Genomic DNA, 27,345 nt, shown 5'->3' with positions numbered 1-27,345 from the left:
TTTCAAAAAACTTTATCCCATCTTTGTATTTTCTTCAAAATAAAAAGGCATTTGTTTTCTTGAAAACAGTAACAGGTCCCATCACTTTTCTGAAGGCACATGAAGATAAATAGAGTAAAACACACAGTTCTGGGATTTAAAAAGCTGAAAGCCTTTCCTAGGACTGATTTATAAAAAGGAACAGTCCCAGAGTGAACAAACTCTGCTTCAGGATGGGCCCCTCTGACACCTCTCAGTGGCCTCAGATAGTCCATTTCTCTGTACGAGCTTCCACACTTTTGACCAGGCCTTCTCCCAAAACCTCGAAGTCCTCCAGAATCGCCTCCACGTTGGGAACACAGACCAGCTCGTTGTTCAGAGTTGTCACCATCCTTCCTTTCATGCTGGAGACCTGCAGGATACACACATTGTGCAAATAGGAGCACCCGCTCAGAGCTGCTTTGCAACCTCTGCAAGCCCCAAATAGAAGTAAATTGTTCTCCCACCTCGTCACATCCAACCCTTGCCACACCACTACATCCAATTTTCTAAGCTTCACTTCTCAACACCATCATTGCTTATTATTAGAGCTAATAAACTGCAAGAGTGGCCCTTCCAGCCCCTTTTAGGGTTTACCCTGGAGCCACAGTCCAAAGACCGCAAGGAAGGAAGAGAAGCAATGGCCAGGGGCACGGTGGAGTCGTGCAGGTGCATGGCGAGCTTGTGTAAGCAGAGCAGACAGGTATGCAAAAGGGACCGCACCATGACCCTGAGTAAGAGCTGCCTGGGCTCTGCTCTGCTCTGTTGTTGGGTGTCAAGACCTTGAGTGGGAAGAGATCCTTGGCTCCACCAGTAAAAAAACCCCTCATGTTTAATCAAGCCACACTCAGCTCAGATGCAAGCATCTCCTCCTCTCATTTCACCACTGTGAATAACTGGGTTTCACAACTGCAGCTAGGCTGAACGGCCAATGCCCTCTGGCCATGAAGAGAGGGGAGATAAATCACCCAGAGACTGACAGCAGAAGAGCCTGGGCTGCCAACTCTGAGCCATGAGTCACTGGTTTCTTTGCGTCTTTCCTTCATAGAAAGCAGCATGAATCACTCCAGCATGCCTCATACCCAGCTTAACCACCCTCTAGAGTTTGCCAACCCACACAATGTAGCTGGAAAATATCTCCATACATCGATAGGACTTGGGCACCATGAACCTAGGCTTGCCACCTCAGCTTCTTGCAGGTTGCATATTTCTGGGTAAGATGCCCAAAGCCACGAGAATGGGACAGCCTGCTGCACACACCAAAGGTCTTTGGCAAATGAGGCATCGCCCACCTCCCAGGAGGGGACCAGAGAAGAGCACCTGGGACAGAGAGCTCTGTTCTGACCCATGATCATGATGCTGGGGCTTGTCCAGGGTAACACGTTCCCTTCTCAGCTCTGCTGATGACTGGGGGCACTGTGGCCACAGCCCTGTCTTGGTTTCACCCTTTCTAAGAAGGGACAGAAGTTACAAGCTCCATTTCTCAAAGGGCTTTGGGGCTGACGGGAGTTTGACAAAGCAATTACAAGGCAGAAAAAAAGCCCTCCAAGCTTTCAGGGCATAAAGGTGACATGAAGCTTAAAGCAGAGTCAAGAACTCACCTTAAAAGGCTGAGGCTGAAAGCTCAAAGGTTTCCACAAAACTGCAATCACTTCCCCACCATGTTTGTCATAGAAGAACAAGGCGAGATCGCTGAAGGCGTCCTGGGTAGAAAACAAACAGAGGTTGTGCCAGACATCCCAGAGCCAGAGCCCATCCCTGATTCAGTCTCCTTACACAGGGACACATAGCAGCTCCACATCAGCCAGGACTAACACTGCAACTCTTCCAGTGGATTCCCAACAAGGAAAGCAACTGGCAGCCCATGGACAAGTCCTAGGTACCTCCTGCTGCCTCTTTTCCCCTCAGCTGGATGGATACAGTGCACTGCCTCCAAGTTTTGCATGCAGACCTCATCGCTGCCTACCTCTTGCTGTCCCAGAGAGAAGCATGATCCACCACCTCCCACAGACCTGCAAGAGCACCCAGAAATCAGCATCCAGCTTTAGGACACTGGACCCCTTAGGTGACAACCCACTGAGTACTCCTCACCATGGTCCCCCATCAGCTGGATCTGGCACTACTAAGCTGTCCTGATCCCAGTGTCCAACAGCTGTGTCCAAGATTTCATCAGATGGCAAGAGGCGGGCCCTGCCCAACAGGCAATCCTGCCACAATACATTTCACTACATGGCAGCAAAGACCAACCCCAGTCAAGGACCTTTCACTGGAGGCCTGCATCTCAAGCCCTGCAATCTGTGCAACAAAGGTATCAAAGCTCCTTCTTCCCTCAGGACAAACCCTACGTGTGCTGTCCGCACACAATGTCCCAAAAGGAAACATAGCAGCAGAAATTTTAAGTAACACAAAGTCCTGTGAGGTGCAAAGAGATGGAATGCTCAATGGAGGCACTGCAGGAATCTGGCCTCCTTGCCCTGGTGTTTCAGCTGTGTCAATGAGTAGCTCCTTTGGTAGTGCTGGGCAGGAGAGCTCAAAAAGAGATCTTGCTTAAAGAGATGACTAAAGTCCACAGTCTGGTTTCCCCCAAGCCCATGCAAGCTGGATTCTCATCACTCCAAGAAGGCATGGGATGAGCATTGCAGCAGAAATAAACAACGCTGTGTGCAAGCAACTTTTCAAACCCAAAAGTCTGGCCCTACAGCTCAGCACCCAACACGCTGGTACCTGGAGATATGCATCCCGAGCACAGTTGACTGAGACAGCCAAGAAGCTACTCCCCGACACTTGTTCATCTTGGTGGAGATTAACATCAGGCAACGGCACACGTTTACCAGGCAGAGCAAACAGCCCCCAGCATCAGTACAGGACAAGTTTCTGTACATGGCCTCACCAGCTTTGGAGCAACCTACTGCAAGAAATACAGACCATCTGCTCCCTCTTCAAACTTCTCCTCCATCCCTATAGTTTCCCGAGCTGCAACTCAGACACGCTCTTACAAAGAGAGGTCTCTGCTGGCATCACTGTCTCATGAGGTTTTCATGAGGATGAAAAAATCAACATCAAAGGCAAGCTTGGAAGGGGTCTTGTATGGACATACCAGGATTGCAGTAGGAGGAAAAAAACGTGGATTGGGTTGGTGTTACCAGTGATCCCAAAGGGCGGGGTGGCATTTTAAGAGTAAAGACCTGATAAGCAGGGAGGGGTAGTGTTGTCTGCAACCTTCAGAGCCAGATTTATGAGTTCGGACTTGAAGTATCACAGAGGGCAACACAATTAGGCTATCAAGCTGGGAAGATGCTGAGACCTGCCAGCTCATCCCACTTCATGGGATCTTCATGGGGGCAAGGCTGGTCAAGGCATTATCTGGCCAAACTGGCTAGAAGAACCACTGTCTAAAAATATATTGAGAAAGAGGCAACCCGCCCTGGCATTTCTCAGCTGAGAGCGACGGGTTACGCTCAGAGCCCAGTCAACAGGGAATATTCCTTTTGCCGAAAGGCAAACAGCAGGAGGGAGGGAAAGCTCAACGAAGGGCAAGAAAGCTCAGGGCACGCTGACCGCCAACGTGCAGCTTTTCAAATCAGAGGGGAGCAGAGCATGTGAGAACCTGAAAAAGCCCCGCTACTCTACAGGGTGAGGTCTTGAGTGCCACATGATGCTCCCTACGAGAAAGGTATTTTTTACAGGCATGTCTTGCTGGCCAGGAGCCAGGAGCATTTGCAGGAAAGGAGCCCTCCCAGGTTCAGCTCATTTCCCAATAAAACCACTGCTTGGCCTGATACCCAGCACCTTTTATCCAGACGGCAGAGAGCAGAGGGCAGATGTTAAAAGGTCGGCATCGAGTTCAAAACCACAGCAAAGGGCAAGCTTCTGCACTTGCGCTGCTCCCAGCATCAACCACACGACAGGGCTCGGGCCGGCTCCACCAAGCTGCAGAGATGCACATGCAACTCTTGGGAAACTGCAGCATTAAAAGGGTCTGGTGTATTAGTCACCGCACTTCTGTTTGTACAGAGGCTTGGGGAGTAAAAGCAAACAGAGTTCACCTCCCTTTCCACATCCCATGCTCCATGCCCATTGGGCTTGCCTGAGCCTGCAAATACCTTCCTCAAGGGAAAGTTTAAGAGAAAAGGGACAAAAGGGAGAAAAGGCAGGGAGCGCTTTTGAACCCCTACTCCCTTCTTGAGCTGCTGTTATCTTTGGTTGCAATTCAGCTTTAAAGGCCCAGGGAAAGCTCTCCCTGCTCAGGAGCATCCCTGCCATCTGCAAAACCTACAGCTGGTTCCCATCTCGCAGAAGCACAGGGGACCTGCAAGCTCGGGGCTGTGATTCGGAGGAGCCTAATAGTCTGGGGAAGGGGTACATGGCACCTGGAAGATTAGCTCAAGGTCTGTAAGGAGCTATCTGGGTTGTTCAAAGGAAAGGATGGAGAAAGGTGGTGAGTAAAACAATACCCTGATCTAAAATGGGATTACTGGATTAAGCAGCTCAGGCTGAAGTGTGGATTTTGCAATGAGGTAAGCGCTCATTGCTAGTTAAGCAACTACATTGTTGTTGTTTAGGGGTGGGTTTTTTTGGCCTAACCATTTATACACCCATTTTTTCACTGCTCCTACTTATACACAGAGATCAGGCTCATTGCATCACAGCTGCTGGAAAAAAAGGAGCTGTTTGGGGAGGTCTCTGCACCCAAAATGCACCTAGGAGCTCTTCCTGGTGCGACGGCAGTTCAAGTGGCAAATGCAGCAATCAACATTTGCTCAGTGCTCAGAACATTTTAAGTGCTCTCAGCAAGGGATCTATCAGTATAAAACCCTATTAAAGCTACTTACTTCCAACAAACGACTATGTTTGTGATTAACACTTTAAGGTCCTTGTCATCCTACTGCAAACTGCCCTGATGCTCACAGGTTACGTGATACAGACAGAGCCTTCCCCTGCACCCAAACAGAGCAAGGAGCACTGTCGAGAAAACCAGGCTGAGGTTACTTCTGTGTCAGAGGGGTTTTAAAAGAAAAAAGAAACCCAGGTGTTAGGTTTGGGATTCACCTGGTAAAAGGTACATCGAAACTTTTCCACCCCCGAGTGCCTCATGCACATCCTTGTACCAGGGGTTTGGGGCAGCAGCAAAGAAGTACGGCAAGGAAAAAAGCCACCCATGTTCTCCTGGCTGCATTAGCAAACATGCCTTGTCCACCAATCCACCAAACCATCCGAGATGAAAAGTCTTCAGCTGCTTCCTATGGGATGAATCCGAGGCAGACCTCTAGGAAGGATTACCAACACAGGAGAAATGTAGCCACAGGTACCCTCTGAGCTCACCCAAGGAGCACATGGGGCTGATGTCTCGATAGCACATGCATGCCTGTGTGCATATGCACATGTATGTGCATCCACCCCCAACCCTGGGCACTACGCTAAGGGTCACGTAGCTGCTCTGAAGCTGTAAGAGCAGGGAATTTCCTGCCACCTCTGCCCCTCCGAGGGCACAGATCCAGACAGGAAGGTTTCCTCTGTGCTACGAGAGTCCACAGAGCTTTTTCAGTTCGTCTCTGCCTGTCTGGAAGTCTCCATAGGAGGAGTCAAGCCTGTCAGTCAAAACAGGAAGGGAGCAGTCTGACCTGAAAAGATTTCACCAGTTCCAGCTACCTCCCATAACCACAGCTTAGATATTGTAAGAGACCAAGACCTTTTAATATCATTAATTCCTTCCTAACATGCAGTAGCAAGATACACACTCCTACACTGTGGGAGGAAGAAAGGAAAGGGCTGTAAGTCTTCCAGATAAGTCTTGTCTGAAGGTGCAAGAAATGCAAAACATTGCTTTAGAGGGAAGGACATTTACAGTAAAGCAGGAAACATTTTCCTTCTCAACTGCACAGGAAAGATCTCCCATGTACAAGATGGGCAGCTCCTCTGCCATGAGCTCTCTGGTAGACATGTGCAGCCAGAGAAAGCTAAATCTCAGTGAAAAAGAGCGCTTCGCATCCAGTGACCCAGTAAGAAATGTTAGGTCTTTTAACAGCCATTATAGACATGCAGATGGACATGGGACAGGCAGCTTCATCAGATTTTCCTCACCATGAGAGAGGCTGAAGCTCCAGAGAAGCCCTCTCTGCAGGACATCTGGCACCTGCTTTCTCTCAAAAGCGTCTGTCTGCAAAGCCTTCTCATCTGGACAGACTCGCAGAACAGGCCTTTTCTATCAGATCTGTCCTGGAATTGAAGAATTTGCCATCTGAATCCCATGACCAGTCTTTCATCTCTACCCAGAGCCTCCCAGGCACCACAGCAACTCGATCAGACCAGCTCCTGCAGCACATCTCCTTGGAGCAGGAAAAATTAAAGCAGTCAGGACTCAACACCTTTCCTCCTTTCATTTTCTCCTCTTATTAGGCTCCTTGGGGAAGGCACGCAGCAATCCTTCGGCTCCAGAGCGCTCCTGCCTTGCTAATCCCTTTGATTTGAGAAGAACAGGGACCTCTCAGAAGCAAACAGGTAGACAGGAGAAAAGTGGGTCTCCTGGTTACTGGGCCAAGGACACCAGGGAAGATGCTACTCCCTGGCTCTCTCAACTCAATCAATATGCCTGGGCATTTAAATCCTTTTTTCACATGGCAAGCTCAGATGTTTCTTTTCTGCCCATAGAAGAGAACAAAATCCCACAGCATCGCTGCGTGGCAGATGTCCCCCTTCATTGCTATAAACCCACCACGGCTGCAATGTCAGCCTCAGCTACAACCCTGTTGCTCAATGCTGTGGTTTGTGCTATTAAGGGATAGCAAATTACTCTGAGTCAAAGCCAGCCAGTTCTGCATCCAAGTGCCTTCTCATCCAAAATCTCTCGTAAGGATTCACTGCTGTCACCACACTCCCTTCCGGCACCAACTTCTTGCTGCATTTGGATTGCCCCCGGGGCTCCCAGCCTTCAGGATGAGGATGAGCTGAACACTGCTTTGAGAAGCAAAATCCAGGGAAGGAGAAATGCAAAGGTGCTGGAGAGGCTACCAACCAAAGCCAGGTCAAAGCACAAAGCTGATGCAAAGGTCTTGCCTTCAAGCAACAACATTGGCACACTGAGACACAAAGCTGGGTGATTTCTGATGGGGTAGTTTTGACCGACAGTATGCGTCACCTGCTTGCTGGTGACCCTGCAGTGAAAAGCCAGCTTTTGAGGCCCTCCAACACAGGTGGACATGGCGGAGTTACTGGAGAGCACCTGCAGTGTCACCTCTTTGATTTTTCCAGAAGAAACACCTCTTTGCCCAGAAAGAGACATTCATCAGCCCCTTCAGGTCTGCCTGCTACTGATCTGCAAGCTACAAGAGCCCAGTGCAAGATACCTCCAATACGATGGCCGCAAGGGAACACAGCCATACCTATCTCAGAGCCTTCAAGAGGAGGAAAAGCCCCCCAGCCAGGGCTGCCAAGGCAGCTTTCAGGCTCTCTACCCCATAGTTCGCTCTTCAGAGAAACTTGTGACCAGTTCTTGCTCTGGTCCTCCCAAGCACCCTCAGGCCAAAGAATGAGACACAAAGCGAAGGCAACACTGCTTCCAACGAGGCAACGTGACCTTTGCTCATATCCATGTTTCTTCATTGGGATGTTAGTATACTGGATTTAGGACCGTCTGTAATTTGTAACCCAACCAAATGCTATTCTGAGTCTCTTATTACCTGTATTAGAGAAAACAAACAGTAAAAATTCAGTTTAGATGTCATAATTGACTGGATCAATTCAGTCATAATTGCTTAAAGGATAATGAAAGCTGCTTTCCAGGGAAGTCTCTTCTGCACCTTTCACTTCTGGAGCCATCTGCTGACACTGAGTTGACTAGAAGCACAAAAAAAGTCCTATAAACTGCAACACACCCTGATGAGTTTCCTGATCGAGTGCCTCGATATATAGCATGATTTGCTGCAAGCCTGTTAACAGCCTCCCCAAGGAGCCTGCTTCCCCATCGGCTCATCCAACAGTCTCCAGTTCCTCTTCAAGCACGAAGTCAGCCCCCTACCACGTCTCCATGAGTTGCTTAGTCCCAACCCCTCCAGAGACGCGGCGGCTCCGGTCCCATGCATGCAGGCACCTCTGGAGACTTGGCAGCTCCTGAAAGGCTCCATTCAACTCTAACCCCCCCTTCCAGCATGGCATGGAGAGGGATTTCAGGCTCAAGAAACTCCATTTCCTTCCCAGATCTATGCCTCTTGGTTAAGGTTTCATGGTGGCAGGTCAAATCCTCATCACAGAGGGAACAGAAGAGAGGGGCCAGTCTTGATATTTCTCCTGACATCCAGATGCCAGGAAGAAGTGAAATAGTGAATGGTTCCCCATCACTGTGCTTCCTGCTCCCTTTTAAAAGTCTTGTGCAGGATGCTTTTCCCCCTCCTTCTTGCATATCCTGGACCCCAAGAAACCCCCCAAATACTCTCTGCAATGTGTCCTGCGAGACCTCCAGCTTCAAAACCACCTTCCTTCTCAAAGGCAGGAGAGCACTGAGCACCTTCTCTCCCCTCTCTTCTCCTCCATGACTGCCCAGCTAAACAAGCAGCGCTACTTGCAGGGAAATTGTGGGACAATTTTGAGGTCTTCCTCAATTTAAAGAGGTCTTGCATGCATCCCTGTCTCTCACTTCCTTGCCCTGCCTCCCAGACTGTCCCAACTTGCTGTAGGTGACAGAAGGACCAAGCTCGCACATTGCTAGACCTGGCAGCTCTACTGACGCCACAGCAGATTCCCACAGACTGGGCAAAGATCAGCATGAAATGCAGCTGTCAGGTGGCATGGGAGGTAACGGGGCTGTGCCTAGGGTTGAGGAAACCTTCAAAGAAACCCTTCCACATTTTCTTTGGCCACCTCCTAAGCTACCTGGGTTAAGGTGAAAGGGGAGCTTGAACCTAAAGGGCCTAGCATCTTCCAGCCTGAACTGGAGTTTTAATTCAGGCATCTCTGCAATTCCTTCTATGGACCTGGAGGCAAGATCTGGCCCTTTCTGCTGTCCCTCCTTGCAGCTGCCACCACCGCTGAGCCTGGCAGCGGCAGCAGAGAAAAGCTCAGTGGCTGTGCAGGATTAGCCAACTTGGGGACCAGCAAATGCTAAACCCTGCAGAGCCTTCAGGAGGCAGCCCAGGAAGAGAAGAGACACTACCCAAAAACTATTTTTCTTTTGCAGGCACACCTCCTTCCCCAACACGAGCTTGAAGAGAAGCTGATACCAAATCTTCAGGCAAGAGAAGCATACGGGAAGGTGGACAAAACCCTCCTGGCGTGTTGATCGGGAGGAGGGCAAGAGGAAAGCCCTCTGACCTGCCATGCTGCCCAGGAGGGCTGGGAGGGCCAGCCAGGAGCTGCCAAGAGCACAGCTAAAGCTGAAGTCCCCCCAGCTCCAGCTCTGCCTTCCAGCAAACTGCCACTAGCACATCCTGGCTGCTGCATGGACCTGAGCAGCCAACACATGCTGCAACAAGAAAAATCCCAGTCAGACATTAGGAAACAAATTTTCACAATGGTGGCCAAACATTGGGACAGGGAGGGGGGAAATCTCCATCCCTGAACACAGTCGGCATTCAACAGGATTGGGCTTTGCGCAGCCTGCTCTAACATCAAAGCTGGCTCTGCCCTGAGTGGGGATCGGGGCCAGAGACCTCCACAGAACCCTTCCTGCCAAAGTCAGCCTATGATTCCTACGGCAGTTCTGACACTGCTGACAACACTTCTATGGGTAAGAGATGATGGCACTTGAAAGTTGAGCCAGGTTTTGAAAAAAGGGCATCACAAGCCCCACCTCTCTGCACACTAACATTTACTCAGCTACTGCACGCAAAGCTAGGAAGGGCTAAAAAGGCAGAGGCTGCATATCTGCAAAGTACCGGCTGTCCAGATCCGGTGTGGATCACCGCTGCCACCCAGCATCTTGCATATCTCTCCAGCTTGCTGAGACTTTGGCATAGCTACATGGTGGAAAAGCACTGGGTTGATAACTTTGGATACTGATGTTGTCCATATACCCACATTACCAACTTCCTCTGCCATCATTCATGTAACCAGCCCCAGAGAAAACATCCTGTGACCAATATTCAGCCTCTATGGCTCATGCAACCGTTGGCCTAACAGCAGGAGCCCTACTGGTACCATGCCACAGATTCCTGTACATCCCCCCAGAAAATATGGGTAGCTACTGTCCATCATAGAATCATTAAGGTTGGAAAAGACCTCTAAGATTGAGTGCAACCATCAACCCAACACCACCATGCCCACTAAACCATGTCCCTAAGCGCCTCATCTACACGTCTTTTAAATACTTCCAGGATTGGTACCTCAACCCCTTCCCGGGGTAGCCTGTTCCAAGGCCTGACCACTCTTTCAGTAAAGAAGTTTTTCCTAATGACCAGTCTAAACCTCCCTTGGTGCAACTTGAGGCCATTTCCTCTCGTCCTATCGCTAGTTACCTGGGAGAAGAGACCAACACCCACCTCGCTACAACCTCCTTTCAGGTAGTTGTAGAGCGCGATGAGGTCTCCCCTCAGCCTCCTCTTCTCCAGGTTAAACAACCCCAGTTCCCTCAGCCGCTCCTCATAAGACTTGTGCTCCAGGCCCTTCACCAGCTTCGCTGCCCTTCTCTGGACACGCTCCAGCACCCCAATGTCCTTCTTGTAGTGAGGGGCCCAAAACTGAACACAGTATTCGAGGTGCGGCCTCACCAGGGCTGAGTACAGGGGCACCATCACCTCCCTCCTCCTGCTGGCCACACTATTTCTGATACAGGCCAGGATGCCTTCTTGGCCACCTGGGCACCTGTTCAGCCGGCTGTCAACCAGCACCCCCAGGTCCTTTTCCTCTGGGCAGCTTTCCAGCCACTCTTCCCCAAGCCTTTGGCATTGCATGGGGTTGTTGCGGCCGAAGTGCAGGACCCAGTTGGTGAAAGAAGCCATGAAAAGTCAATTAACGGACTAGAGACAAATGGCTTAAAGATACTCTTGTACTGAAATATGATATTCTTCAGCAAAAGCTCCAGGTGCTTTGTATCTGAGGTCATTCTCACATCAGCAACACTCCCATTTCCATGGAACGGGTGATTCACTCACCAGGTCTTCTGCTGAAGAAGCGATTTCAGATGCACACAAAGAGTTGCCCATCACATGCAAAATACATAAAGATGTCACCAACTAAGTCCTGCAGTGGCAAGCAACTAATGACCTGAATGCCAGAAGGCAGCCCCCCCTTAGGTAGGTAGCCCCCTGTGCCTCCCCAAAGGGCCGTGCTTACTCTCAGCTCCTGGAGGTAGCACTGTGCAGGATCATAATCCACTACAGGAAAGAGAATCTTCACTGCAGTGCTGTTTTTCACCACGCCCCGGGAAAATGACTTTAGTGGCCGGTCCACGCTTTCCAGATGTCGAGGAATCTGGTTTGGATTCAGGTGGATTAGCACATCATAGAAGTCCAAAGGAGGGCGGAAGACCATCTGCAGGGAGAAAAGACCAGTGCTACTCAGTATAGGACAGAGGCGAGCAGGAGAGATGAGAGAGGTTTCCCAAGTCCTTGCTTGCATTTTATTCCCTTCTCCTTAGAAAGCAGTTAATCAAAGGCAAAATTTTTGTGAGATTAATGTCAGAAGTTTGCCAAAACATCCACAAGAAAGACACAGCTGTGGTAGAGTCATGGGGAGCTCCAGCGCATACCGGCCACCCCATTCCCTCTGGGCTGAGACACGTCCCCGATCCAGCATGGGCTCTGCTCACATCAGAAGGTTGTGATCCTCACTCCCCTATACCCCATGCAAGTGCTGTAACAAGGACTCTGTCGAGAGCAAGGTGGTTCCCCCATGGCCATCTCCTGGTGGATAGGGTAAATGTTCTCTGGACCACCAAAGTGCACCAGGAAGGACACACTCAATTGCCCAACTGTACAGCAAACTCAACCCTTAGAGAAGGGAGATGCTCCCTACCCACATCAGATATCTAGCCAAAAAAAGGACTACCCCCTCTACCCTATTGGTTTCCCAGATCAACAGAAAAATCTAACCGCTGTCCCCAGGACTTGGGGATGGTCCCTGGAGAAGAGCTTTCCACAGGGCCAATGTGGTCCTCTCCAGCCCTGAGCAGAGACCCCAGGAAGCCCACCTGAGTGCACAACAGTGGGGTGGGCAGTCGAGAGGGGGACAGATGGTGAGCTGAGACAGGCGACCGCGACGCATGTGGCAGTCTCAGAACGAAGAGGGGAGTCAAGAAGCTAACAGGAGCCGAACAACACCCAGGGGACACGAGGAGCTGTGTAATAATAGGACAGTCCCATCTTTCCAACAGGAGTTGCCCCAGAGGGCAGCAGCATCTTCCACCAAGCAAACAGAGGGTGAGAGTAAACCCCGTTAATGGAGGGGAGCAATCCCAGACACAAATATTCAGACAAGCAGGATCTATCACAGTGGATACAGCTGTATTAAAATGGAAAAAACCTTAAAACTATGTGTATGTTTTTGTGGAATAAATGATGCAGGTACATGTACAGAAGCGTGGGACACTGCCCAACTTGGTGCTGGCTGAAAACCCACTGCTTGGAGCTGGTTTATAGCCAGGCTGGGGAGAACAGACATGAAGAACATCAGCACCGAGTTCCAGCTCTGGTCCACAGAGACCCCCTTTAACACCCAGCTGACCAACTCCATGACTTACTGTACCCCACCCAGGAGCAAAGAAACAGACCTCACAAATCCATGTCTGCATCTGCATGAGAGCGGGCATGACCCCAAGTGACTCAAACGCAGACAAAAAACCACTTGGAGCACCCTCTTAGATACATGGGAAGAAGAGGCAACTCCAAGTTGCACTGGAAAGGCTTTTCCCTCCTCCCATCCCCACGTTTTGCTTACAAACAAATTAGCAGCCCTGGAAACATGCCACGGACAGCAACCAATTCAGCATGGGAACATTGCAGATTTGCTCGTGCACCAAGAAAACCAGAGAATACAAAACAAAATATTCCCCAGTCAAATGATATTTCACCCCAAGTTGCTATCCAGAGCTGGGTCCCCCAGAAGTGGGGTAGCACAGTGGGGCACCAGCCTCCCAGCTCCCATCCTTGCTGCTCTTCATCCTGGGGCAACCACGCGTGGCCACAGCCTGAATCCTACTAACACATCCCCGCAATCATCACTGAAGACCAGTATGCTTTGCCAGAGCCTGAAAACCCTTGTGCCGGCACCCCAAGGGGTTACCTTCACATCCTGGCTGTTGAGCGGGTCCATAAGCTGCTCCTCCAGGGCGCGGAGAGACTCCGAGGCCAGCACGAGAAGGCGCTGCAGGATCTGGGGAGGGAAGAAAGCCAGAGGGTGAAATTTGACAGTCCTGGAAGTAGCAGGGACCCCGCTCACCCACAGGGCCATTGGAGCTGGCTCCAGCACTAGGAGCAGGGAACTGCCCCAAACCAGCAGCCACCGTGAGGCAAAGACAGAGGGCCCATCTCACCTGCGCTGAGGGTCGCTCTTGTGTCCACATGGAGCTCCACCTGTCTTTTGGGGTGGCAATGAACATGACGGGGAGGCGAGAGCGAGCAGCCACAAACTTGCTCTTGATCTCTGTGCAGTCAGCATCTGGTGAGGGCAGGCAGATGGGTGAGATGTTCCGCCCCATCCACAGACCTCCTCGCCCATGTATCACAGCCCAGAAAAGGGTAGTATGACAGGCTTTATCCTCTCCCACCCTCTGATCCCACAGTCCATGTGCAACCAGAGCTCCATCGCCATGGGCTTGCTCTGCTCTCACGCTTCCCTCAGCATCTGCCTGCAGGAAGTTTTGGAGACAGGATGCAGGGCTAGATGAACCTTTGCTCTAAACCCATCCAGGCAGGCCCAGACATGGCTCAAGACATGGCAGGCAATGGGACTGACACGGGCTGGGAACTCACATTATAAGTTAACAACAGAGTTTGTACGCAAAGAGTACTTTTTTTTTCCCCGCCTCAAGTGGGGAAAAAAATAGCTCTTTGGCCAAAAACGCTTCCCATTTAGTTCATTAAAAAAAGCTGGAGGGTAGAAAAACATCAGTTTCCAAAACCCAATTCTCTCTCTCAAAGAAAAAGCTGAGGGAGTGCTAAAACCCACAGAAACAGCTGCTCCCTCCAGCATTGCACACACCACTATCAACAGCTTTACCTTTTCTTATAAATGAGCTTTAAAAGCTGGGCGTAGCTATCTCCCCAACCCCACCACCATACAAAGCCAACACAATCCCATGGTCTCTTCTGGCTCCTGGGGAAAGATGGCACATATCCGAAAGACGATCAACAGACAAAACACAAGGAAGAGGGCAGGACCATAGGTCCGCTTGGATGCGCCAACGTGCTCCTTTGGAAACCAGAGACCTTTACCAGGAAATTCTCAATGCTCAGGAGGTAACAAAACCTGGAGGACCATAGCCATTTCCCCTTGCTGGTTTTGAAATCGAGGACTAGTAGATCATCCCCGTGTTGAGCGGTGCAGCAGTGCTCTCAAAGCAGACACAGCGCAGGAGGCTTTGAAACTTTCCGTTGAAGAGCCTGACTGCTCTCCCAGCACAACTGAAGGTTTGGCCCCCAAGAGCCAGGGCAAAGCCTCAAGCAAAAATGCCGGCTACGAAGGAGCAAGGCGCTTCAAAAGCATGGCAGGACAGGAGTGAGGGAGGGGAAAATCTTCTTGCACCTGGCAGAAGCTGTGACACCCCTGTGTATCCAAGACCCCTGGAGCCAGGTGCTGACCAAGGAGGGCTCAAGACTCTCACGCTGCAGCTCTCCTGCATGCTGCCTGCTCACCTGTGAGGCCAGCGTTCAGGTTGATGATCAGAGGGTTGTTTTTCCAGTCAAAGGTTGCCAGCAGGTCGAGGAAGCGCAGGAACCCCACCTGGGGAGAGCTGCAGGCAAGACAAAACAGTTCAACACCAGCATGTGCTCCCTTAGCAGCAAGAGGGGCTTGGGGGTGACTTAGCGATGCCCAGCCCACACGCAGCCCAAGATGGGATGTCCATGGTGGGAGAGGAAAGTCCAGAATAAGTATGAGGTGCTCCCCCTTCTCTGAATCCCCGGGGAAAGTCTTTCCCCCTTGTTCCTCCCTCCCCAGGTAAAAGAAACCAGCAAAAAGTGAAACATTGCCCCCAGTCACCCAATCTCCTACCACTCCCCCGACTCAGACTCCCAGAGTTGGAGCAAGAAGGAGGTGGAGAGGGCTGTTCCCAACTCCAGTGCAGCTCCAAACACCACCAGACAAGCTCCCACTGTGCCTCTTCCCCTGTGACACAACATGTGCATGAAGCCAGACAGCTGGGACGATGGGGCTCCTGCTAGCAGTGTATTTTAGGAGACAGGAAAGCATTCCAGGCATCAGGCTGTTACTCCTTGCTACTTTGGGGAAGGAAACCGGACCCCAAGTGCAGGGCAGAGTAACCTTTCGGCTCCACATGGAGCAAAAACACTCCCTTTAACTTCATTTCACTCCCTCTGGGCCGCATCCCGTCCACCTGCCAGGGGCCAGCAAGCAATTGGCCCCACGGGGTTATTTATCACTATGCTACTCCAATTCCCCTTTCAGCGGCTGACCTCTCACCCTTCCCTCGGGAGTTCTCTCTAGGAGGAAGGGAAGCTGCAGCTGCCAGCAGCATTGTAACATCCCTCCCAGGGAACCCAGGAGCCCCAGCATGCTACTAGCCACAACACAGCCCTCGTCCCTGCTTCTCCTGGCCATCCCCCACAGGATGAGGGGCCCCACCAGTCCTCAAGAAGGCACAAGACACACCGCAGTTGTGCTGCCAGCACCCAGAGGCCATGAAGATGCTTGCTCCCATCCTTACCTCCTTCTCCTCTCACTCTGCAGTGCACTGGGCAGGGGAAGCCACAGCCCTGGAGCACGGAGCATCTCCACCTCCTCTGGCCAGCTGCTTCCAACAGGGCTTAGGACAGCATTTTGGCAGCACAGGGGCCTCACACTTACTGCTGTGCACCCTCCCAGCACCGCCTGCTCTAGCAGCATCCCATCCCTCCTCCATCCCAGGTAAGGAAAGAAGCACTAAATCCCCATCGAGCCAGCCCGGGCTGCTCATCCTCACCTGGGTGGCATGAAGGGGGCCGGGTGGAGGAAGAGAAATGCCACAAGAAGGTCCACACACTCCTCAGAGATGTTGTCACTCAGGAGCTGGGCGCTGACCCAGCGCTTGGCCAGCCGGCAAGCGCTGCCAAAGACGGGGTGCTGCTGCTGGAGCCTGCGAGAAGGGAGACAAGCCACTGCTCAATCCACACATCCCAGGACCCAAAACGCCCTTTTGGCATTTGGCAGGAGAGGAGAGAGGGGCAAATGTCTGCCAGGAACACGTGTGCAGCATCAGGACGCTCTCTGTGGGTGTTGAGATTTTGGGGGACCCAAGTGGAAATGCTGCCACATGCTCCTCTCTAACCACGCAGCTCTTTGGTACTTGTCTCACCATACTAGTGACCTCGGATGTGACAACAGGGACAACCAGCACCACCCCCACCCACATTAATCCTTCTATCCTCCCACAGAGCCTCTCACAAGGTGGGCAGAAGGGCCACTTCCCACGGTGTGTTCCTCTCCCCACCATCACCCTCCAACATCCAAGGGCACCTCCATCCTGGCTTCCAACCACGTCCCGAGTCCTGGCCCCCCAGACACCCCCCACCTCACCTACCCATGCAGGGAACTCGTTAGATAGGGCAGATGCAACGTCTCCAGCTCCAGCTGCCGAGACTCCTCTGTGTCCTGGTACTTCAGCATCCCTTCCGGGGTGACCACCTCCTTCAAGATCAGGGGCTCCCGGTGGTAGGCTACTTGGAGACGGAAAACGTAGCCGTCCTGAGATGGGAGCAGAAAGTGAAGTCAGGCTTGGTGCTAACATAAGCAGGCTGGTATGCTACGCTGCACCTCAGGTATGCAACAGCAGCATCCTGGCATCAGTGCAGCCTCACTATGCTCTTTCCTAGGCTCACCATCCAAATCCTGGTTTTGTCCAGTGGGACCACTGCCACAGCCCCCTGCCTGCCTCCTTGGTAACAAGTCAGGTCTCGACAAGGTCCCCGTCGCCCCCTACCTTGTACACATCAGTGTGGGTGACCGCAGGTCTGCAAACCAGCTGGTGCTGCTGCTGGAGGAGTTCAGCCAGCTGGAGGTGGAAAGCTGCTTTGATGCGCTTGATGGCTTCTTTGTCCTGCGGCCACTGGCCACTGCCTTCCATGTGGCAGATGACTGGGGGCAAAGGGACAGCAGGATGCCAGTGAGCCCCACGCAGAAATTAAGTGTTGGATGGGGGTGGCTGGGACTAGAGGTTACAGAAGTAGAGCAGGAGGAGCCAGGGCTCTGCTCCTGCCTGCGGCACACCAACACAGCAGTAACGGAGCCAGCACCACCACGTGCCTCCGCTTCCCCCCATCGAATCACCTCCTGCTCACATCTCTCCCCACTTACTCTTCAAAGGGGCTATGTACGCCGGGCAGGGCTTCTCCTCCGAGGGAAGCAGCAAGTGCTTGGTCCTGATTCGAGTATGGAAGGAATAAATTGGCTTCATGGGAATGGGAGGGAAGACCTGGGAGAGAACAGCCGCCCGGGGACTGAGAACAGGGAGCAGAAACCCCAGAGCACCGCGCACCCCCTCACCCCAAACCTCCTGCTCCAGCAAAGCCCCCAAAGCATGGAGGGCTTGGCCAACTTGTCCACAGCCAGCCCCAGGGACGGGACAGCAAAGAAGAGGTACTGTATCACCCCGAGGGCTCTCGGGAGCCACAAAAGCAGAGAGTGACTAATTCTCTCTGTCCCCCTTCAGCCCAAGGCCTCCCCCCAGCTCCTCGCAGACCCCACGCATGGGCTATGCCCGGGGACACTCACGTCCGTGTACCGGAGGGCTGGATGGACACCCTGCACAGCCGTCACAGCGGCAGCCCCTTCAGGTTCCACAGCTTGCGGCTCAGGTCATCGTAGGAGCAGACGACGCTGACCATGGCCTCCTCGCCCGTCCCCGATGCCTGCAGACACACAGGGAGCCTCTCCGTTCGCCTCTCCCGCTCCTGCACAGACGCCCAACTCGCCTCCCTCTCAGCAAAATAGGGAGGTAAGACAGGAAGCCAAGGGCAAGACTGTCTGTGGCTCCCTAACAGCCACTTCCCAGCCACAGGCATCCTAGAGGCTGCGTTTCAAGCGGCAAGTGAAATTATTTCCTGTGCAAGACACTAAGGCAGCACCAAGAGCTGTACTACTAGCATTCTCCCTAGGAAGGGAGAAGCTAAGAGTGATCTGAGGGTAAAGAGATCACACACTGGCAAGGTGAGAGCTCTGCTACTGCCTCCCTGCTGGTTACCACAATGCCAGCAGAGGCAGCAGTTAACAGAAAACTGCTCCAACTACATCCTTAGCCAAGACAGAGCTGTGAAGCACGGCAAAAGCAAAGACAGAAAATATCCAGAGCATCGCAGGAGCCCTGGGGAGGGCAGATGAGAAGCACCGAAAGGAGAATTTCTGCTTCCACCTCTCCAAAGCACAGCAGAGGAGCCTGAACGAGGAGGAGGAGAGGTCACCAACACCAAACCACTCAGCTCAGACACGGCTGAGTCGAGCCGCATGTATCCAGCCAGCCTGGGCTTTCCAGCAGAGCAGCAGCACCCTCTGCGGGGTGCGCCACGAATGACAAACCCCAGTCCTGCCTGACTCTAGAGCTGGCTGCACCCTCCATCTTCCCTTGTCCCCCATGTCCCTCGACCACCACAGACTCCCCAGGCTGCCTGCAAACAAGCAGCTGGAGGAGCAGAGACAGACACCCCTACCCACTACCCTGCATAGAACAGTGAATTTCTCCTTCATTCGTCAAGGACTGGCAAGGATCGGACTTCTAATTGCCCCTCTGGCTCTGGGAAAGTGCATCCCCTCTCAGCGCAGGGTTTATCCACCGTGCTCACCCCAGGCTAACTTGCAGGGACACAGCGCACACAGATTTTGCTGCCTCACCACACATCAGGCTGTACAAACTAGCACCTCCTCCCAAATCTGACATGCAGCTCTGCCCAGACCACAGCTGGTCCTGGCACAGGAGACTGAATTTCAGTCAGACTTGGTCCCCTTTGCTCTTAAAAAGGGGAAAGGAAACAATTTCCTCCTCCATCCAACAAGCAGGTAAAAAGCTGGTTTTACCAAAGATCAGCAAAGCAGTACCAAAGTGCTCATGGCTCATCTCCAGGCTTTAATTTCACAAGCTGGAGAGCAGAAGTAGGGAAGGGGATATTTCCCAGCTTCCAAGATGCATCTTTTTCTTTGTTTCAGATGCACATTCAGCTGCAGCACTAGGGAGGGCTCAGTGGGCATGATCTAGCACTTTACAGCATGACAAGAAAGATCCTTCTGGGTTTCCCAGGTGGACATATGGGATGAAGGCACAGGAGTGTCTGGCCCGTGTCCTGAAGGATGCAGGACCTGAGAGCTGCAGCCAGAGGAGCAGTGGGACAGTGACATATCCTCAGACAATGTGGACATAGTGGACACAAGCAGAAAGAGGAGGCCAGTGGGATGTTTGCAGGAGAAAATGGGGTGTGGGAGCTACCAAAGCAAGAAGACTTCAGCAGCTATGCCTTGGTTAGCATGAAAGGCTCAGCAGATCCAAGGAGAACACCACGCTACCCATCCAAGCGCCCACAGGCAGGTATTTTCCTTACCCCTGCTCCCTTCTCTTGGGAACCACCTAGCTGCCTTGGGGCCTAAAATGACCTCCCCTTAGGCCTTCCCATACCTCCCTTCCCTAAGAAACCCACAGCGCCACTGGGGGAACAACTGTACCTCTTGCCCAGTCCTGATCACAGATTCCAGCAGGGCGCCAGTATAGCAGATGGAGGATTCGGGAATGTCCATGTGGCTACGTGGAAGAAGACAACGGAACATCAGAGCTATGACACGTCAAAGCATCCATCCTGATGCTGCATGCTGTGCCCACAAGCAAGGGTCAGTCCAAGACCAAGGAATCCCTCCATACAGCAAGGTTGTGGCAAGGAGACCAATCTCTGTGTATTCCTCCCATGCCCAAGTTCTCCACCCAAAGCAGCACAACAACCCATTCAGCTTCACAAGATTCAAAGCCGAAGCTGCCAACGTTCAGCCTTTCCTCACAAGACCCCTCCTTGAGTCAGGATAAAGAGGCCCAGGCAACCCCTTTGTTCTGTGCAAGAGGATCTCATTTTTGGCAGAAGGTCTAAACTGCTACAGGGAGGCTTTCCAATGCTGTAGGGAGATCCAACCTTGTGAACCACTACAGGGTCTCAGAGGATTTAATGAAACATCCTGCAAGGTCCAGATGGCTCTTTCAGCTCTGCCAACAATGAGTGTCCCAACATTCCATCTGCATGTAAGGGCAGGACCATGCTGCCTCCTTGCCCTTAGCATTGCCATCAGCAGAAACTACAGCACTATGTGCTTGCCCTCCCCACCTTCTCTTTGGAAGCAGCTCGCAGCATCAGAACCACAACTGAAATGACTCCCAGATTTCACAAAGCCAAACCAACCCACAACGTCGCCCAAAGCACGAAGCTGACAATGGGGTTATCAGGGACGTGGCACAAGCGAGGAGAGCGGCAGTGACCCCACACAGCTGCAGGTCTCCCAGCCTTGGCTGCTGCTCGGTAGAACTTACATCTTCAGCAGGTGCCTGACGATCTGCTCAGGAATGAGGCGCTTCTGGCAGACAGTGTCGGCCTCCCACACCACCGCCTCACAGATGCTGCCATCCTGGAACCGCCGCAGCTCCGATTTCTCCCCCCAGAAGGTCCGGAAGTCCAGGGCCTGCGGGAGGACATTGGCCAAGCCAGGCCAGGGACACGGGTCACCACTGAGGCCGGGCAAACCATGCCAGCCAGCCCCGCAGCCATCCGCAACCACAGCATGACACCAGCTCTGCTCTACCCCACTCGGCACAAGCAGGGCTCCCCTCACCTCAGGATGATCAGCCTGCGGTCCCTTCTCCAGCGTGCTGGCAGCAAACTCGGGGACAAACAGAAGCCCAAATGCCAGGGGCCCAACATCCTTGTGTTTCGGGGGCTCAGCGTCAATCGGCCACTGCAGGAAAATGGGGAACGTGAAGCGCAAGGAGAAATGAGGTTGCTGGAGCAGCAGCTGCCAGGATATCGGGCTGCTAGATGAATGTCCTGCTACATGCTCTTGGGTGCCTGGACAAGCACGGACAGGGAAAGCCTCATTTAATAGGTCTCCTCGATGAGAAAACCAGTTGTCTTTACCCTGCCCCATTGCTGGGCCAGGAATTCTGCCCAGACCAAGCCTCCCAGCTGCACCCCACACCCCAGTGCAGGGCCTGAGGTCCTGTAATCCCAACAAAGGGGACAGGCCTGTCTCCTCCCCCAGCGAGCAAAGATCCCCTCCCCGTGCCCAGCAGTGCCATGAGGGGCACATGAGACCCCACATGCTGCAAAGGATGCAGTGTCATTGCTGAGCTGCATTACCTCGGGGATCTGGGGCAAGGAGTGAGTCACGAGCAGCGCTCTCCCTGCCAGCCCACGGGCCAGCAATGAGACAACGAAGGGAAGGGCTGCAGCCACGTAGTTCCCACCCCAATCCATCAACTCGTTCAGCAGCTGCATCTTCTTGCAGGCAGTCTGCAGCTTGGAGACATGTTTCAGGCTACAGGAGAAGGAGAGAAACTGGTCACCCACCTCTGCCACCACATCCTTTGAGAGAGAGATATGCTAGAGGATGGATAAAGTAGGGAGCTGAGGGTCTGGCCCAGGATGAGGGCTACAAGAAGAAACTGCGCTTTGGCATCTCAGGATGCACCACAGGAGATGCCGGGGTCCTTGGGACAGTCATCATTCCCAAAGGCCAAAGCATTGCCCTCCTCCTCCTCCTGGGAGGCTATCTAGACAGTAAAAGCAGAATGGCCAAATGCAAGGGGCACCAGTGTCTATCTCAGAGCCAGCAGGGCCACCTCCCACCAGGCAGGTCCAAATCCACCCCAGTCCAAAGCCAGAAGCAGCCCACTCCTCTCTGAACAGGCTCCTCAGCATTACCCCACCAGCACAGCGAGACTCACTGGAAGACATGGTCAAAGGCTCTGAGCATGGGCTTCGCGGTCATGAGCAGCACCTGAAAGCTGTCCACCATCCGATCATCCAAAATTTCCATGGAGCGCTTGGCTTCGAACTGGACCTGAGCAAGGGGCATGAATGGGAGGCCAGAAGGAAAGCAAATCCCTTCAGCAGTGGTCACCAATGCTCCCCCATCAACCACGGCCACCCCAGCTCCATGGTCATCAGCAGACCCTGATCCCAGACAGCCTCTGTCTTCAGCGTGAAGCTAAGTAACCAACAGCTGTCGCTGCTGGCCAGACAGTCCCTCCTTGATATCCCTGTCATCAAGGTGGTTTTTTTCTGCTCCAAACCAGTTATTTCTGCTAAACAGCTGCTTGGCTTCACCCAAGCCCACAAAGAGGAAAACAACTTTCCTCCATCATTCAAGCAAGACAAGGTAAGCCAGCACTACATCCAAGTCTTAAAATTAACTTCTAAGCTTCAGAGCTGGAGATAGATCTTAAAAGCCTAAAAAGCAACACTGAACCCCCTCCCCATGTCCAATGTCCTCCTCCAAGATGTCTAACCCCTCTCTGCCTCCCCCAGCTTGCTCCTAAGACAGCATCTCAAGATGCCATGACAACCTGCCCGGTACCTGGTGGTATTTGCTAGCAGTCATATCAGCGCAGAGGTTCACCAGCCCAGAGGGATCCACAAAGACCACTTCAAATGCCTGGTGGAAGTCATCCAGGACAGGCTGGAAGAGCAAACACAGTCCTTAGTGCCATGGCGCAGCACAGACACCAGGGCACCACCACCTTGTTGCTGTCTGATGTCCCTGAAACAGGCACATCCCTGCCCAGGCAGCGCTGGCAGCACAGCCAGACACAGGCACGAGCTCCCCCCGGAGGGCTGCTTACCAGAGAGGCATCCGCATCCTTCGCTAGGCTGATCCCCGTCACACTCAGATCAGTGGTGGCTGTGGGCAGACAGGAGGGAACGAGTCACGCCGCCGTCCACATCTCCCCCACTGTGAGGGCGGTACAGCTACGTGCCGATACCACTGATGGTCTCGCAACATAAACAGTGCTACAACATAATGCTGGCCTCCACCACTATCCACCTCTCCGCAAGCTGATCCATCCAGCCCTACTCTGCTGCCTCATCCCCTTCTGTCCATCCCACCCTCAGGGTCTCAGCATCAGAGGGAGAAAAGCCACAATTCCCCCTTTTCCCCACTGTGTTCAGACTTTGTACGCAGATTCTGCTGCCACCAGCCTTTCTCTGGAAACTCACCCAGGAACTGCAGGGTGCTCCTCAGCACCTGGTACCCACTCATCATTTTGACGATCTTGCGTTTCATCAGCAGGTAGGCAACCAGCATGGAGACCAAGAAGCCGCTGAAGCACCCCAAGCCCTGTGAAAACAGAGGGAGGGCTGAGTCAACAAAAGCTCAGCGAGGCACCACGAGCTCCAGAGCCCACCCCACATGACTGCTTCTGGCCTCTGCCATCACCAGCGGGGCAGCCCCCAAGTCGCAGCCCCGTCAGGAAGACATTGAGGCAAAGCCCCATACAACAAGCAAGGATATGGATCCCCTTGCAACACCTCAAAGTTCTTTGGGAAATGGGATGAATTCCCCTCAAAAAACCAAACCCAAAAACCCACTACATCATTCCAGGGATCTCAAAGAAACACGATTGTCTGGTACACACAGACTCATTGCAACCCACAGGGTAGGATGGAGCTCCCTGAAACCTAACATAGCTCAAATCAGAGTCACAAGCCCACCACACCACCGACCAGGACCAAACCACCATCTTTCCACCCCTAGGAAGGGAGAGCAGGCCAAAGGCAGGTTAGCCAGGCGAGCAGAACCTGCCCTGTCCCCTGGTACAGGACATACCTTGCTGAGCTGCCGCTGGTTTAGCCAAACTTTGAGAAGGGCCAGGCCATCCTTCATGCCCGGGAAATCGGTGGCTGCGCTAGACAAGAAGTGCAAGTGGGACAGCAGCACCGTGTCACAGAGGATGGAGTTGTTGTAGTGCGGGGTCGGGGGCTCAGTGGCTCCTGTGTGGGGAGACAACAGTACGTTGGACTCAACCACAACCTGTCTGTTCTCAGAAAAGGGCTGCAGTGAACCCACCTCTGGGCACTGGGTGCAGTCTCTAGCTGCACCAGGCAGTGTTCCCCCAGCCCCAGGCCCTACCTTCTTTGGGGGTGCTCTGCTCCATGAACCAGGCTGTCCGGACGTTGTTCTTGCTGGGATAGAAGCGGCTGGGTTTGAAGAGACCCGGTGCAGGACAGGCATGGAGTCGGACGGTGACCATCTTCTCATCCTTGCCTGTAAGCACCAGGGGGCAGATGCGCAGGAGAAAGAGACCCAGAGACTAACTTGAGAAAGCAGGGAGCATCCCCAGCTTCGAGAAAGGAAAAAGCTCCTTCCCAGCAAAGCTCAGCAGCAATGGAAATCATCTCAGAGCAGAGAGTGACCACATCCCAGAGCCAACAATAACCCTGAAGTCACATTGCTCATGTCCAAGTCCCGTCTTCATCCCCACTGGCCAGTCTGGTAGACCAGCACTCTCCTGCCTGCCCTGGCCTTGCCACGCCACTGCCTGCCCCAGACCCAAACCTGCTATTGCCTGGGGTCTGCGGAAACAAGCAGCACCCAGCAGCCCATGCACCCCACGTCATCTCAGAGAAGAGCCAGGCTGCGCACAGCTGCCTGGGGAAGGCAAGAGGATGGCGGGGAGCAGGGGTGGGGAGAGCAGGGAGGACAGACAGTGCTAGACACAGACATGTTTTTGTAGGGTCTGCTTTACTCCCTGAAGTACCCACAGGGTGGGCCAGCCAGCAAGGCCAAGGCTAAGGAGACCAGCCAAGCTGCAGAGGGGGATGGGAGGGGAAGAGACCTTCAGGACTAGGCTCTGTGTGGAGGTGGAGGACAACTGGAAGCATCGAAGCTCCAAAATTTATCACCAATTGGGACAACAGCTCCAGACTGACCCCTCTCCAAAGGGCCTGTTACATGGTATGAGACCACCACCACCACGCTCCACCTAACGCCAGTACCCAGTCACAGCCCACATCAGAGCAAGGCTCAAGTGCTACCTTGAGGCCTCAGCAGCAGGATGGGCTTGAGATGGTTGCTGTTCATGTAGGCAAACTTCACGCTGCCAAAGAGCTTCTCCTTGGAGAAGTGCTGGGCGATGTGGGCCAGGTACAGAGCTCTCTTCCGGTGGTAGCGCTGGTTCAGGTTATCTTTGTCCTGGAAGATTTCCTGAGAAGAGAGGGACGGGGCAATCCCACCTCAACTGCCTGCAGAGCCTAGTTCAGCCCGAGGCACTACACCAACCCACCACTCCCCCTGGCCCCACAGGCAGCCCTATCTCAGACATGAGGCTACAGCCCCAAGGAGCTTCAAGTTGGTCAGGAGCACTACCTTGCCGCTGGCTCACCAGGATCTAGGATCACAGGAGACAGAGCAGAGCCATACAACCAAACAGGGTGTCTCTTCATCTCAAACCCCATTAAAGCAAGTCTGGGCAGCAAGGGAAGGGAGCTCTAGAGGGGTAACAGCCTGCAAATATCACCCTCCTCTGTAACACAGACTTGGGAGCTGGGGCAGAAGTGCAATGGGGTACGAAGCTGGACAGCATCTATCTCCCTGGCAATGTGGAAGAGGTTCAGCCCAGGCAGAGAGAAGATCCTCATGAGGAACTAAAATCAAAGCAGCTGAAAGCTCTGATTGAGTGATCGGTGAGACTGCACACCCCATCTCCTCGTGGGAGTCAACACACTGCACGTCCAGATACCGCAACCTCACTCAGGAATGGAGAGGACAGGGCAGGGGCCGCAGGGGACAGGAGGGGATGGAGCTCAGCCGGGCCCCAGGCCACTTGGGAGCAGGCATGGCCAGACTCACCCGTGGCATGGTCACCGCCACATCCACGTTGATCTCCGGTTTAATGCAGGTGCCCAGCAGGTAGCTGCCCACCACCTTCAGCTCGGCCGGGGGCAGGAAGCGGAACTTCCCCTTCACGCCGAACGGCACCTGTAGGAACGGGACCTTCACGCCCTTGGGGAGCCAGGCCTGGTCGGTGAGCTGGGAACAGACAGGACACGTGAAACACTCTAAGCATCACGAACAGCAGACGTGCAGAGACCAGAACCCCTCATCCCACACAACTGCAGGCGCCTGCACCCAGGGCTTAAAGATGGAGCATCCCCCTCTTCCCTCCAACAGAGAGTAAGGTGATATTTTTTCAGTCCCTAAGGGAGATGCTCCACAGGGACCTCTGCCCATACAGCAACAGCAGAGCCTGCTCCATACAGGGGCCTTGCCACCTCCTCCATCCCTCTGGGACGTACTTCAGTTTCTGGGGTCTCTGGGATTGCGCTCAGCAGGCTGTTAATCTCATGGAGGAAGGCATCAATCTTCTTCTTCTTCGTCTCCTTCAATGTCACCTCCTTCAGAAGCTCTTCAATCTGTAGGGGGGAAGGGGACCACAAAAGGCAGCTGCAACACTGGAACTGCTCCTGCCCTTTACCTTGTCCTCCAGCACCAACCACGAGCCTGGTGAAGAGGGCAGCAGGTGAGCTGGGGAACAATACCCGAGCATCTCCACAAACCTTGCCCGGAGCTGGGAGTCCAGACAGCCCATGGGCAGAAGGATAATGCAGCACCTGCCATCTCCTGTGAAGTGCTGGATGGAGATCAACTCCATCCCACCAGCTTCTGTGTGAGGTCCAGCCACAAAAAAAACAGTAGGCTTTGCTCTCAGAAACGTTTTTGTATGACAGAGTATCAGCTCTAGGAAATGACCTTGCAGACCTCAGAGATCCTGCCACCAAAACCAGCAGATCTTCAGGAGATCAAAGGTGCTCCTCATAAAATCACTAATATTACAACCACAAGGAGCCATCTAGTCTCACCAGCCTGACCTCCCCCTAACACAGACAGTTTGCTCCCAAGACATAAACCAACCCTCCTGTCCCATCCAGAAGCTGGTCAAAGGCAGGAGCCGGGTGCACCTGGTGATGTTACTTCCTCACCCCGATAAGCAATAAATCACGGCAGCGAGGGATGCAATGGTTGCGCTTCCACCGTACCACAGTTACGTACTGGAAAGGTTCAATTTTAATGGCGTAAAAGGGGCACAGAGCCTGGTGCGGGATGATAACAAGAATTACGGTGGACATATCAGTAATACGCTGGGTGCTTTGCAAAGCCTGTGCCTTCTGTCCCCACCCCTTGCCCAGCTCCTGCACAGGAGCGGCCACTGCCCGGATTTACCGGGTC

At 53.2% G+C, this 27,345-nt stretch overlaps 1 protein-coding gene across 1 annotated transcript; it reads right to left on the bottom strand.

Annotated features, from left to right (window-relative positions):
* Positions 1–27,245, bottom strand: NOL6 (nucleolar protein 6 (RNA-associated)). Its single transcript, XM_009578328.1, is given in 26 exon segments — positions 1–391; positions 1,620–1,721; positions 11,281–11,478; positions 13,228–13,317; positions 13,478–13,602; positions 14,799–14,896; positions 16,085–16,237; positions 16,682–16,845; positions 17,081–17,235; positions 17,455–17,572; positions 17,872–17,918; positions 17,921–18,008; positions 19,807–19,882; positions 20,654–20,802; positions 20,953–21,075; positions 21,477–21,654; positions 22,064–22,179; positions 22,696–22,797; positions 22,961–23,019; positions 23,337–23,457; positions 23,947–24,110; positions 24,250–24,384; positions 25,155–25,323; positions 25,969–26,148; positions 26,415–26,531; positions 27,156–27,245. Coding segments are annotated over 26 exon segments (3,267 nt in total). The 3' UTR covers positions 1–241.
* Positions 27,246–27,345: the final 100 nt, after the last annotated feature.

The sequence above is a fragment of the Fulmarus glacialis genome, unplaced genomic scaffold (genome assembly GCF_000690835.1).
Source record: "Fulmarus glacialis isolate BGI_N327 unplaced genomic scaffold, ASM69083v1 scaffold6165, whole genome shotgun sequence".
In the NCBI taxonomy this organism is placed as follows: domain Eukaryota; kingdom Metazoa; phylum Chordata; class Aves; order Procellariiformes; family Procellariidae; genus Fulmarus; species Fulmarus glacialis.
Note: the sequence above shows the minus strand (reverse complement) of the source record. Positions and strands in the feature narration are given on the sequence as shown.